The sequence below is a fragment of the Stylophora pistillata genome, chromosome 8 (assembly GCF_964205215.1).
Source record: "Stylophora pistillata chromosome 8, jaStyPist1.2, whole genome shotgun sequence".
NCBI lineage: Eukaryota > Metazoa > Cnidaria > Anthozoa > Scleractinia > Pocilloporidae > Stylophora > Stylophora pistillata.
The window spans coordinates 214,108-227,700 of record NC_142526.1 but is presented as its reverse complement, the minus strand read 5'-3'; the positions used below and the strand labels follow the sequence as shown (position 1 = coordinate 227,700).

Genomic DNA, 13,593 nt, shown 5'->3' with positions numbered 1-13,593 from the left:
ATACCCCGACTTTGACATGGAGATGTGTGATCAATAATGCTTTGCCTTCCGAAATTGAAAGGAATTGTCGCGATGTATTTAATGAAGAATCACATTCGTGAATAAATTCTCGGATTCTGATTGGTTAACGAAGCAAGGTATTTAGCGTGGAATCAGTAATCAGTAATCAAAGTTTAATGTCTTTACGTGGAGCATGGTTACCCATATTGCCCGTGCCAGAGGCTCATGTATAAAACGCAAGACAACAACCCACCCATCCCACCCCAGGAAAGGACATCCATCACACAGTAATCTCGTGCGTAGGAAATTAACGTCTCCTACCCCTAACCCTGCAGGAGACGGGACCTCCATTTATTCGTCCCTATCCGAGAATAAGAATTGCGAGTTGAAAACGAGGCTAAGTGATATTGTTTCGCATCTACGTAAACATAATTTTAAGCAATGCTGTTTCCTTTCTTTTCTCATTTTTATTCAGTTATGCGATTCAAGGAAAACGCATTACTTCACTCGTGAATTCCGCATTAAATTGCACTTGAAAACCAATATTGTACTTATCGCTTCGCGATTCGTGCGATATCGGTTTTCGCGTGCAATTTAATGCTGAATTCCCTTGTCAAGTAGTGAATTTTCCTGTATGGTTGCATGCCCACTTGTAGGCCGCGTTCTTTTTGCGGGCTCAGCTGATTGTGAAACAACATGGCGAACGGACTTGAGACCTGCCGGCGAATTCTTAGAGACAAATTTCCAGCAATCGACGACGATCTTTTTAAATATGTGACAGGTCTGTATTTTACTGATTGTTTCAGCCAAGTCATCATTTGATAGAAATACGGACTGCTCAGACAGAGGGCAACGATTACGTGTTCACTTCATTTAAGTGAGATAGAGCGTTTGATCGAAGAATTTATGATTTAATTGTTCTGGTATGTTTATATATTCGTGACTGGTTTTAGATCAAGGATAACTTTCTTACTTGACACAGAATTACTGACTGGTTATTATATAGTGGACTTTTACGTTACTCAGCATACCTTATCTGAAGCGGTTAAACTAATACCTAAATATCTGATCCTGAAAGCAATTTGTTGGGGAGATCAAAATTAGTTAACTTCCACCGATTGTCTGATAGATATTCTCGAAAGTGGAGTGGATGATTTTGAGAATGGTGAGGATATTTATGATGCCGTTGGAAGTATTTTGGCTGAGGTGGCTGGCGATGAAGGAGAAGATGAAATAATTGACTTGTGCAATCAGCTGCTAAGTACATTGAAAGGGTATGGAATGGAATTTTTTTTCTTTTGGGTCTGTTGAATCATTAGGTCAGACCATTGCTGTAATCATCAATTGTCAAATTAATTGTATTGAAATGGTATTTTATCAGCGTCACATATACACACCAAATAGCTCTATGCATTGATACGATATAGTTACATCAGCATTAATTATTTTTCTGCACTTTCTGTAGCGATGGCTGCAATGGCACTGACACAGATCAAAATGCCCAAAAGTTACTCCACACTCCTGTTAATTTGAAGGAAATGGCAAAAAATTTGGGTAAGTGCTCAGGTGCTATGAATACGAACTGACAGAAACTTACAAAAGTATACACAGAGACTCCTGTCACCATGTATTGTTTATAATTACTAGTAAATGAATAGTTGGTGTGATCAATAAGCTTTTTACTAATGTTAATTTGGTATTATGATAATATGTATTTCTCTGTGTTCTTTGCAAATAAATATCTAGAAACACAGACGGATGATGATCCATCAAGTATTTGGATTGTTAAAAGGGAAAGTAACACAGTAAGTACAGTGGCCATACATTGCTTCACACAGTGACACACACTGGTAGCCCCACACAGCATTCACAGCCTCATACAGCCCTTAAAAGTAGGAAGACTGAGAGGTGCTCTTCTAGGGCCCTATACACTCTCTGAGAAAGCTCCTTATGTTGTTAATTTAGGTTGTAGATCAGAAGAAACTGCAAAAGGCTGAAGCAAAGTTAAAAGCAAAACAGGAGAAACGTGCACAAGAAGATGAACCTATCAATGAAATCAGAGGAAGGTGAGATAGTCTTCCCTCACTTGTAGGACATCTACAAATCATCTACATCTACAAGTTAAACTAAATCCAACCTTATTTCTTGAGGGTAGCATGAAACAGCTACAATATTGATAAACTTGTTTCCCTCCTATATTAAATACATCAGATGTATATACCATAGATTTATATCCTATATATATATTTATCACATGACTCGGGCAGTCAGACGGCCAATAACTAAAATCAACCAATCAAAATGCTCTATTGCCGGTCAATATTCTCTCAGTATTGGACCGGGCACTGTCCCGAATGATCCCGAATGATACCGCACCTGTGTCCCTTTGAACTTCAGTCGTATAATAAATCTCTTATTAACCAAGCTTGCTCGGGACCGTACTGGAAGAATATTGGCCCTCGGTCTTTTTTGTACGGACCTCGCTGCGCTCGATCCGTACTATCAAGACCTCGGGCCGACATTCTCCCAGTATGGCCTTCACACTTGGTTAATAAGATATATTTATCCCCCATATATATTTATAAATGTCTTAAAAATAATATTATCATAATGTAAAATATACATATAAAAGATATAATATCGATAAAGATACATTAGAGCTAAGAAAAAGGCTGCTTGGAGGAAGTCTGTGCCATGCCTATTTTTTGTTATTGATCCAGGAAAAAAATTGAATTTATCCTGCAATTGCATCACATTCTTATGTCATGTACACAAATTTGAATGTACCCTGTCTTTAGTACATGTTGTACATGTATTTGATCAAAGTAAAATGATTAACAGCAAGGCATTTGAAATTAAACATTAATTGATTTTGGCCTGCTTGAACTTGATTAAAATTGCATGGTTACAGGAATATAGATACTAACAGAAATTAAGAGAATGATCTAAGTGAAATAGATATATATATATTTTTTTGCCTGTAGACAAATAGACAATGCATCAGCTTGCCAGAGCTCAAACAAAAGAGAAAGCAAATTAGAAGCCAGTGGTATTAATAAAAGTCGTGATATCAGGATAGAGAACTTTGATCTTTCCTATGCGGAAAGGTAAGTGGTTGTTTAGGTTTTATTTAACATAAAATCAAACAGAATTGGTCGTTTGTTGTTTGTCCTCATATCCTACTGTATGTTTATTTTATCAAGGGACAAGGGTAAGGTGGGAAGGGGGGAAAGGGTGGGAACGGGGAAATGGTGGGAAGGGGGGAAAGGGTGGAAAGGGGGAAGGGGGGAAAGGGTAAGAAGGGGGAAAGGGGGGAAAGGATGGGAAGGGGGAAACGGTGGGAAGGGGGGAAAGGGTGGCAAGGGGGGAAAGGGGGGGAGGGGGGAAAGGGTGGGAAGGGAGGAAAGGGAACACCAATTACTAGATCTTAGCATGTTGCTTAGTTACATGAAGCAGTTGCTGTTAACATTTGCATCTGTGTTAGCCTCATAAATGATATTCTATATACAATGCTAAAAATTAGGAAAAAATTAAAATGTTTGAACCAAACATTTTTGGCTGTCTGCCATCATCAGGGTTCTGATGATGGCAATCAAAAACGTTTAGCTCAAATATTTTAATTTTTTCCTAATCTTTTAGCCTTGTATATAGAATATACTTTACTAAGCCAACATTATGGACACTTGTAAATGGTCTTTCAAACTTTTCTCTTAGTGTTTGTGTAAATGAGTAATTAAAAAAAAAAGAATTTGCTACAGATTTTCAGACAATTGCACCACAAATCGAAAATTCCATTGATGAAGACAATTGCATTTATGATATACAGAAAACAAAAGTGCACAGATGTTAAAAGAAAGTTTGAAATGAAATTTTGTCATTATTGGGATGCAAGCATTGTAATGTATACCCCCTTAAACTATTTACAAAACCTTTTGTGTGTGCAAGGTTGATTTATTTGATACTTAATAAATAAATATTTCATTTGTAGCTTATTGTTTTAAAAATTTTAGGGTATTGCTGAAAGAGGCAGAGTTATCCCTAATTTTTGGCAGGAGATATGGTTTGGTGGGTAGAAATGGAATTGGAAAGACGACCCTGATTAAAATGCTCTCTAGGTATATGTACTGTTTGCTTTTGTGAGATTTGTTGATAGGATTCATTATGAGTGGTCTTGCCAGCATGAGCCAGACCATGATTATGCACTGATATGCCTATCCCAGCATGAGCCAGACTGTGACTATGCATTGATACACTTATCCCAGCATGAGCCAGACCATGATTATGCACTGATATGCCTATCCCATCATGAGCCAGACTGTGATTATGCATTGATACACTTATCCCAGCATGAGCCAGACTGTGATTATGCATTGATACACTTATCCCAGCATGAGCCAGACTGTGATTATGCATTGATACACTTATCCCAGCATGAGCCAGACTGTGATTATGCATTGATACACTTATCCCAGCATGAGCCAGACCGTGATTATGCATTGATACACTTATCCCAGCATGAGCCAGACTGTGATTATGCATTGATACACTTATCCCAGCATGAGCCAGACTGTGATTATGCATTGATACATTTACCCCGTTCACTCTCAGAATCTTATTAGCAGGATCTTATTCTCCTTACCATTTGCCATACAATTCTTAGGATGTTACTCTTGACTGAAGAATTTGGGATTTGATCAACTAATAATCCCTAAGTGATATTTTTATTTATTCTCACCACTTTTCTGCTTGATTTTGTATTGAAGTTGTAAGGAGAAATTCTTTGTTGGTCACTCATGGCAGTCAAAGGGTTAATCTAAGACTTGTACATAGCAAATTCCACATTAGGAAATTAAGATACCCTGCATTGTAAAAGATCAGATGCTCGTGTCCCAGTTTTTCCTTATTTGAGTCTGTGCCTCTGTGAAGGCTTTTGCCACTTGAAACTAATTTTTAATGTGTTAATGATAAATAAGAATTCTACCTTTACATGGATTAACTTTGGAGAGAACATTAATTTCATTAAAATTTTAATAAAAGTTGTTTCTTTTTGTATTTAAATTCTTTCCTTTAAATTAAGAATAATATATTTTTATAGTTGCTGATTAGTCTCACAATCTTTTCTATTCTGAAGTGAATTGTGTGCTATTTACAAATTAGACCTTTTGTTTCATAATTTTTAAATTGACACTTGCAACTCTTGGTTGTCTGCAGAGACTGAATATTGATATGTCAAAACTAAGTGTTTACAACTCACATTCTTGATGTCTTTTTGTCTGCAGGCGTGAGTTATTTGTGCCCTCTCACATTTCTATTTTGTGTGTACAACAAGAAGTAAGTAAGACTTAAAAAGAGTTCAGTTATTGGAAATACCTACCTGCATTTTAAAAACATGATTGATTTTTCTTAGGGAGATGAAGTTTTGTTACTATATTACCACAGGTAAAAGGTGATGAAACGCAAGTTCTACAGAGTGTTTTGGAGTGTGATACAGAAAGAGAAAACCTCTTACAGGAAGAGAAGAAACTTCTTGCACAGTCAAGGTAGGAAAGGCACAAAGTGTTTTAATTGTTTTATTTTCAGCTGTTTCAAAACTGTTTCATTGTTGCTTTTCTTTACAGTGCTAAGTCTGACACATCTGATGGCACAAGTGGAAGATTAGCACAAGTAAGCACACCTCTATATGTGAATAGTATGTTGTCATATTTAGCACAAGTAAGCACACCTCTATATGTGTTTAGTATGTTGTCATATTTAGCACAAGTAAGCACACCTCTATATGTGTATAGTATGTTGTCATATTTACAGTGATTGTCATGTATAATTAGTTTTCTCTTTTTAACTTATGGTTCTAACAGTGGCAATTTGGGAGAGTTGTGGCCATAGTATTGCAATCACATTAATCTTGGATCAATGGAAAACTTAGAGATTGAAAGTAACTATGAACTTGAAGTGTGATGAATTTTCTTAGTGAAAGTTTAATTACACACAGCTTCATATCATGAATAACATATAATATGTACTTGTATCATAATTATATTTTTTTATTTTTCAATCAGGTTTATGCAAGGATGCAAGAAATAGAGGCTGACAAAGCTCCTGCAAGGTCACTATTTAAATTCTTGAACATAAGGCTAAACTGGGAAAGTGTTATATAACCTCATTTCTATATCTAGTTGTGACTTAACCTTTTGACCCGTAAGATGATTAGCATCTAATGTCTCCTCACAATACCACCCTTGAATCAAGCATTAAAGTCGCAAGAATATTGAAAATGGTCACCAGCTTCAGAGGCTCTTGATGTGGGAAAAATTCTCCTTTTCAACACCTTTGAAACAATATGGAAAATATGTATACTAATATCTACTGTGAATCCAAGTAACTCAACTTTAATATGAATTGACTACATTTTCAGAGCTTCATCGATACTGGCTGGATTGGGCTTTTCAACAAAAATGCAGAATCAGCAAACGAGGTACAAGGAAAACCTGTTTCTAGTAACTTTTTAAGCTTCAAGTACAAATGAATCCATGCAGGTTAAAAGTTTCTTAATAAGTGCCCCCACCCCCTCATTCATTTAAGCGCCATCATTCCAATAGGCACGCCTCGTTTTAACCGAAAAATTAAAATAATAAGCACTTGGGCACTTATTCAAGAAAATATGGTAAAAAGTTTTCATGTGTTTTAGAGAACTGTCTGGTGGCTGGAGAATGAGGCTTGCTCTTGCCAGAACACTTTTTAGCAGGTAAGAAAAGAAACTCGATTTTTATTGCGAACTTGCTCTCCAACTTCATTTTATGACAGTGACGTAATTCCCTTTAAGCATACATGCAAATTAATTGTAAAGTTAATCTGCACTTTTGTATTAGAGCTCTGTGCTCTAAGTTAAACTTGCAAAAATCATAATTATGTCGAAATTGTAAATGACTCCCGCCCAGTTTGACGCGTTCTTTCGCCGAGCAATATCCATTCCTGAACATTAAGTATAAATTTAAGTTTGTTAAATTAAGTGAAACAATCTTGTCGCGGCCTCCTTTGATATTTGTGCAATTTGTTTGCAGACCAGATCTGTTACTTCTTGACGGTAAGAATTTCAGTGTTTCATGAGTAAAGACTTTGATTTTTCCTATTGTCAAGTAATCCACTTGTTGCTGACAAAACGGCACTGTAGTTGTAATCCTCATAATCCCCTGAAACATCGTATAAGGAGCGTTTTAATTGTAGAGATTGTTCTATGTCTTGCCAAATAAATCATGACAGTGAACAACGAGAGCAAAAACGCGTATCAGATGTGTGTAAATGCGCGTGTCGACATGCGTTTTTTGGCATGCGTTTTTTAGCACGCGTTTAGTGAAAAATAGTCCGTGCGTTTGGTGTGTGCGTTAGGACCTTATATTTGACCTATAGTGTGTCTGGTCCATAAAAATGTGCCAAACAACTCCTCACTTAACACTGTCGAAATGTCAGTCGCTATAACCAAGAACAGCTCCTGTTAGGGCTGCTGTCATCTATTCTTGTTTTTCACTACAGGTATCGCTGCTTGTTATGGAGGAAAAAATTCACAATAGATAAGAAATACATGATAACTCTTTTTATTATCCAGCTGTGCTTCGTAAAGTACAAATAATGCGCGAGACGAGTACGAATATCACGCGATATTTGTACTCCAGAAATATCCTCGAAATTCGCCCGCACTGAAATAACAATTTGGCCTGTTGGATATTAAGATATCTATATAATTATAATCTTTTATGGCTTCCTATTTTTTTTTACTCTGTGTAGAACCTACGAATATGTTGGATCTGAAAGCTGTTCTATGGCTGGAAAAATATCTTCTGGTGAGTAGAAAACTCTTCATTCGTAACTTAAATGGGTGGAATTCTTTAGGGCATCTCTGTTTAGGGGCTATCTCCCGAATGTTTAGAAGTGGGTCTCTTATTTTTTCATCGTTTATCTTTATCTTTGGTCCCTAAATTTCACTGAGGGTGCTTATTTAGGGGACATCAGGGGAAATTTTTCAAAGTCTAACAAGTGTTCTTGGAGTGGATGTTCTGCGGTATAATACGATCACTAATACACAAATCCCAGGACTAAGATAACAAGTGACTGTATTTTATCGGCAGAACTGGCCATGCACTCTTCTCGTGGTATCACATGACCGTACCTTTCTTGACGCTGTCGTTACCGACATAATTCACATGCACTCCCAGAGACTTGAGTCATACAGAGGGAACTATGAGGTAAGCAACATGTTTCTCCATGTGCGGGTCTATGCTTTGGTTTGTTTGTTTGTTTGTTTGTTTTTTACGGAGTGACTGTATAATTGCCTTTTGACGGTTAAAAGATTATTTTGAGTGGCTCTACCTTCTCCGCCATTATCACTCAAGAGCAATGTGTGATTCAATAACAAAAAAATCCGTTCAGTGTGTCATGCTAACTCATCATTTTCTTTGTTATTTTCTTAGAATTTTGTCAAGACCATGACTGAAAAACTCACCAATCAGCAGCGAGAATACGAAGCACAGCAAATGCACAGGCAGCATCTCCAGGTTGGTTAAAGAACTGCTTTACGTCGTTTTTGGCCTTATCAACCAGAGGGTAGAATGTATTTGAAGACTTTGAAAGATGTGAAGGTGTAGTCTGATCGTCCGGGTGAGTGTAGTCCTGAGAAGGACTGTTGTCGGTGGCAGTGACTGACGTTTCGACAACCTGTGCGGAAGTCATCATCAGAGTCAAGTGAGTGATTGTTGTCAGTAGAATGTTCTTATTCCAGTTCGTGTGAAATGATCGGCTGGTTTTGCCGTGATGTTATTGGCTGTAAGACTCAAGTGACGTAAGTCGTTCGTGATTGGTCTGTTTCGGTCTGTTGCTAAAACGTCAGTCACTGCCACCGACAACAGTCCTTCTCAGGACTACACTCACCCGGACGATCAGACTACACCTTCACATGTTACCCCCGGGTTCAAACCATTTACTGCACTTTGAAAGATGATGAGACTTGTACAGTGTTCATTTTATTTTAAGAATCGGGCCGCCGATGGGCCGCTTCAGGCATTCAGTTGATGGAGATGAGGTACAAAGAAGGGAGTGGCAGAAAATAGGTCTTTGTCGCTAAGACCTGTCTCCCGGTATCTTGTCACCAAGTGTGTCCTTCCCTAAAAACACCGCTGGTGATGATGTTGATTTTTTTTCTAGGCTTTTGTTGACAGATGGAGATACAACGCTAAAAGAGCATCTCTTGCACAGAGCAGACTTAAGGCTCTCGAGAAGCTGTAAGTCGAATTATCAACTTTTCTTAGTTTTTTTATTATATGTTAGTGTAGAGCGTTAAGCGACTACGAAATTGGCTTTTTCTCCCAGTAAAGCGTATGTTACTCTTGGCATTTCCTCGGGTTTCTCTGATAGTTCCCCTTTACACACCCCCTCCCTTGGTGGGGAGAGCCCCCTCCCTGGGTGGGGAGAGCTCCCTTCCCTGGGTGGGGAGAGACATTGCGAGAGTCAAGAACACAGTTCGTTGACTCGACCATGCTTGTACCCAGACTTCTCGATTCGGAGTTCAGCGCACTAAGCAATACGCCATTTTTTCTCTCAGAGAAGCATCGTGGAACAGGTTTCATGTAAATTTCGAATATTGTAATTCGTTTAAGAAGTCATACCAAAGTAACTGTGGCTATTTATCTATGTCCTTTCAGACCTGATCTTCAGCCAGTTGTAGTCGATCCACCCGTGGTACTCAAGTAAGTGCTACAATCATTGTTAATTTTATATTATGCTAAATATTTTTCTTTTTCTTTTACTGAACAAATGACCTGCAATCCCTGACTCATGGTTTCTACTTGATCGACAATTAAAACATTTCTGTATGAGAAATTATAGCAATCTTTTGTGTTTTGTGTTTTTTTGCTGTAGATTTCCCGAATGTGAAAAACTTTCTCCTCCCCTATTGCAACTGGATGAGGTATCGTTAGCTGTCTGTTGTCAATCAATACAATTTTTTTTTCCGTATAGATGTAGTGGCATGCCTTCTTCACCACAAATAAGGTTTATTTTGTGTTAGCGATACTTTAAAGTGCGCGCTGTGTTGCTATGTGTTTGTTTTATGTGAGAGGAAACCTGTAGTGCGACTGTATTGCGACTAGAAACTCTCATGTCGCACAGGAAATCATTGCAAGCGAAACAAATTTAGGTCTTGAACTGTCCGCACCAAGATTCAGACCTTCACCAGGATCAAACCGTTCCCCTTCATTTCGCCATGTTTGAGTGTCCACTCTTTATAAAACCAAATTCATTTTCTATGACATTTTACGGTAACGCTTTAAGGTTTCATTGTCTTATTAGAAGAGCAAGTGAGACTAACGTTCCTCTACAAATAAAGCATTCTCCGATTCCAGTGATCATTTAATCGTTTTTTTGTTATCGTTTCGTTATATGATAACTTTGAAGCTCAGTGACAAATTGCAGTTTCCTTTCCCTCAGGTGACTTACTACTACGAAAAAGGGAAAGTGGTTCTCAATAAAGTAAGCCTCTCTGCAAATCAAGAGTCGCGGATAGCTTTGGTAAGTTAACCCTTCTTAAATCACCTATATCACTTTGCTAAAGCATTTAACAAACTATTTACTACTTTCCACGGGAATCTCGTGCCGCTTGTTCCTCAAAACAAATTTCTGACCAACTAGTTACCATGGGATGAAGAACTCCGCTATGTTGACATGTACTTTTTTTAATTCCACTGCTACCTCCATTTTCATGTAGGTTGGTGAAAATGGACAAGGAAAAACGACGTTTTTGAAACTGTTACGAGGAGACCTGGAACCAGTGTCTGGACTCAAATTTGCTCATAGGTGAAGATGTGGTCTGATGTCACGTTCTTTTCATTTTTTTATAGTTTTCTGCGGCGGGAAAAATATCTTCAATGTTTGGAAAACACTAAAAAAATTAGTTCAATGCGAAAGATTAACAATGAATGGAAAGTAAGACATTAGAAAAGAAGGGGAATAATTGACGATGGAAATGGCTAAACACGTTCTGTTCATGAGAGTCTGAACAAGTTACTTAAGATCAATTTTTTAATGATAAACAAACGTGTTGTTTAAACTCGTGGAATAACTTGATTTCTATTTAGAACTAAGAGACTCTTTAAAGGATACAATGGCATGCTATTATGGAGGACTGACAAAGCATTTTGTAATAGGAGTCGCTAGAAATACGTATAGAAAGTTATAAACCTAGTTTTAGTCCCCTATGGTTTTAATGTTTCTCTGGGGCATTAAAAAACATTTAAATTTTGGAACAGATGCTGACTGTTGGGTACTTTGCATCATTTTCTGTTTCATAGGAATTTAAAGATTGGTTATTTCAGTCAACATCACGTTGATCAACTTGGTTCAGAACTTACTCCATTGGCTTTGCTTGCTTCTAAATTTCCAGGTACAGAACAAAGTATTAGTTAACCTGTACTTTTACTTGATGGTTTCGTCTGATCGTCCGAGTGACGGTTCTACTGAGAGTGACTGGTGTCAGTAATAGTGATTGACGTTTATAAATTGGCAGCTTGAGCGAAAGTCACCATCAGAGTCAAGTGAGGAGTTGTTGTCAGTTCAGTATTATAAGTCTTGCTTGTGTAAATTGATTGGTCAATTTTTCCGTGATGGTATTGACTGGAAGTCGGTCGTGATTGGTCAGTTTCGTCGCTATTGTTAGATCGTTCTGTTCGGTTCGTTTGTGGTGTAAATGTCATGAAACCGTTGAATGTATTTGATTACAATACAGGACAACACGAAGAAGAGTACCGCCGTCAGCTGGGTCGATATGGAGTCATTGGTGACTTGGCTCTCAGACCTGTGAAGAGTTTATCGGGTGGTCAGAAGAGTAGGGTAGTTATGGCACTTATGAGTATGATAAGGTATGGATATCGTTAGAAAATTTCGATGTCTTTAGGGCAGATATGTGGTGAAACATAATGTCAGACCTTTGCTCCTGTAATCTGTGGACAGAGTAGTAGAGTGAGAACTGCTCTCATGAGGATTACAAGGTTAGATTACTAGGAAAATATCTAGTTGTTTACCAGACTGATGTCGAGGGATAGGGAATATAGCACAGTTTTGATTGGGAATGAGTAAATACTTCCATTACTATTTCAAAACATCTCTACCAAGAACTTAGATTTGTGGTAATACTTTTGGGTGGTCAAGACAGTAGAATAGATGTTTCTAGAAAAATGAAATGTTCGGGTCGAAGGATATCAGTTATTTGTTGAATAGCTGTTCAGATAACTTTTAGAACCGAAGTATATTGGTTATAGTCCACCATTGTAACGCATGTCTCATGTTTTTTGTTCTTCCCCCGAACCTCAGGGAATTATGTTACGGTGGCCGATTCAAGGCTACGCTGCATAATGCTGTTACTTAAAACTGTGAAATGATACTCTCCTGAGTCTTCTGTTAAGTTTTTTCTTTTACTTTACAGACCTCACTTTCTTATTCTTGACGAACCCACGAACCATTTGGATGTCGAGACCATAGAAGCTCTTGGAGTTGCTCTGAACAATTACAAGGTACGGTCTCTTTTTGTCCCAAAGTCGAAGTCTGTTCATGAAATCGTTGTTGTCAAGCTTGCAACTTTATTCCGAACCTCTTTCGTGTTGGGATTCCTTTATTAGTGAAAGTCAGAAAAATTCCTTTCTGAAAACCTTAGTCATACTCCAATAAGCTATTGTACCATCAGCTTATTGCCAAAATTTGTCAAATTTACACACGCATTTTTACCTCTTTGCAGGGCGGTGTAATAATGGTTACCCATGACGAAAGACTAGTAAGAAGTGTATGTAAAGAAGTCTGGTTATGTTCCAATGGCTCTGTCATCAGACAAGATGGTGGATTCGACCAGTACCGAAAACTACTCGAAGATCAAATTCGAGATTTATGACCAAATGATTAGAAATGAAAATGGCAATTACCAATGACAGATAACTACTACGATGTTTCATCAATAACGGTGCTCGGGTGAATGTAGCTTTTCCTTCCCACACGCTCAACGTTTAAGACCAAGTTCTAAAATGCTAAATATAGGAAATTGCAGGCGCATCGCGGTAGTTATAGGCATACAGATTGGCCTTGGCATGAGAACCATGAAGGACAACGGTGAAGAAAAGCAAAGAAGTTAGCATAAACAGGAAAAAGAACTAATGGATAAGTGGCAAAGCGAAGCTTTCACTAAGGTGTACCTTCCATAGTAGTTGTAGAGGTAGTAGTAGTAGTAATAATAAAACTAATAATAACTATGATACTTAAAATAATAATATTAATCAAAGTAATAATGATAATAACAATGATAATAAATACACGAGCATAAAAATGTTCAATTCTAGAAGCCACTTAAAACACGATCCGTCTATGTGCTGTCTATGTTGTTGTACCTAATACCTTCGCAAATCTTCCATGCACACCCTCTGTTCTTGTCTCTGTAACAAATTTTGTATGATACGAGTTCTGTATCCTTAATAGATGTAGCGCTCAAATTGTACTGTTGGTAATTGAAGAATATAGTGAATTAGCCTGAGTCCAGAAGAATCAGCCGGGCAGCTTTTCTGTGCGACA

The 13,593-nt window shown here is 37.8% G+C and overlaps 1 protein-coding gene across 1 annotated transcript; it reads left to right on the top strand.

Annotated features, from left to right (window-relative positions):
* The first annotated feature begins 624 nt into the window (after positions 1 to 624).
* On the top strand, positions 625 to 13,555 carry LOC111332023 (ATP-binding cassette sub-family F member 3). Its single transcript, XM_022937278.2, has 26 exons — positions 625 to 781; positions 1,130 to 1,274; positions 1,466 to 1,554; positions 1,747 to 1,805; positions 1,966 to 2,066; positions 2,985 to 3,107; positions 4,011 to 4,115; positions 5,280 to 5,331; positions 5,440 to 5,540; positions 5,619 to 5,664; positions 6,057 to 6,103; positions 6,413 to 6,472; positions 6,686 to 6,742; positions 7,059 to 7,081; positions 7,780 to 7,835; positions 8,121 to 8,237; positions 8,463 to 8,546; positions 9,193 to 9,269; positions 9,690 to 9,734; positions 9,907 to 9,955; positions 10,474 to 10,554; positions 10,751 to 10,839; positions 11,334 to 11,425; positions 11,768 to 11,900; positions 12,464 to 12,551; positions 12,773 to 13,555. Exons 1-26 carry the CDS (start codon positions 697 to 699, stop codon positions 12,920 to 12,922), a joined length of 2,154 nt encoding a protein of 717 aa, XP_022793013.1. The 5' UTR covers positions 625 to 696; the 3' UTR covers positions 12,923 to 13,555.
* The last annotated feature ends 38 nt before the right edge of the window (positions 13,556 to 13,593 follow it).

Bases quoted from the DNA above. Each gene is read 5' to 3' on its own strand.
- LOC111332023 (XM_022937278.2), top strand. From the start codon at position 697: ATGGCGAACGGACTTGAGACCTGCCGGCGAATTCTTAGAGACAAATTT. The intron at 1,555-1,746 runs GTAAGTGCTCAG...ATAAATATCTAG, and splicing joins GGAAATGGCAAAAAATTTGG to AAACACAGACGGATGATGAT. The intron at 11,901-12,463 runs GTATGGATATCG...TTTACTTTACAG, and splicing joins GCACTTATGAGTATGATAAG to ACCTCACTTTCTTATTCTTG.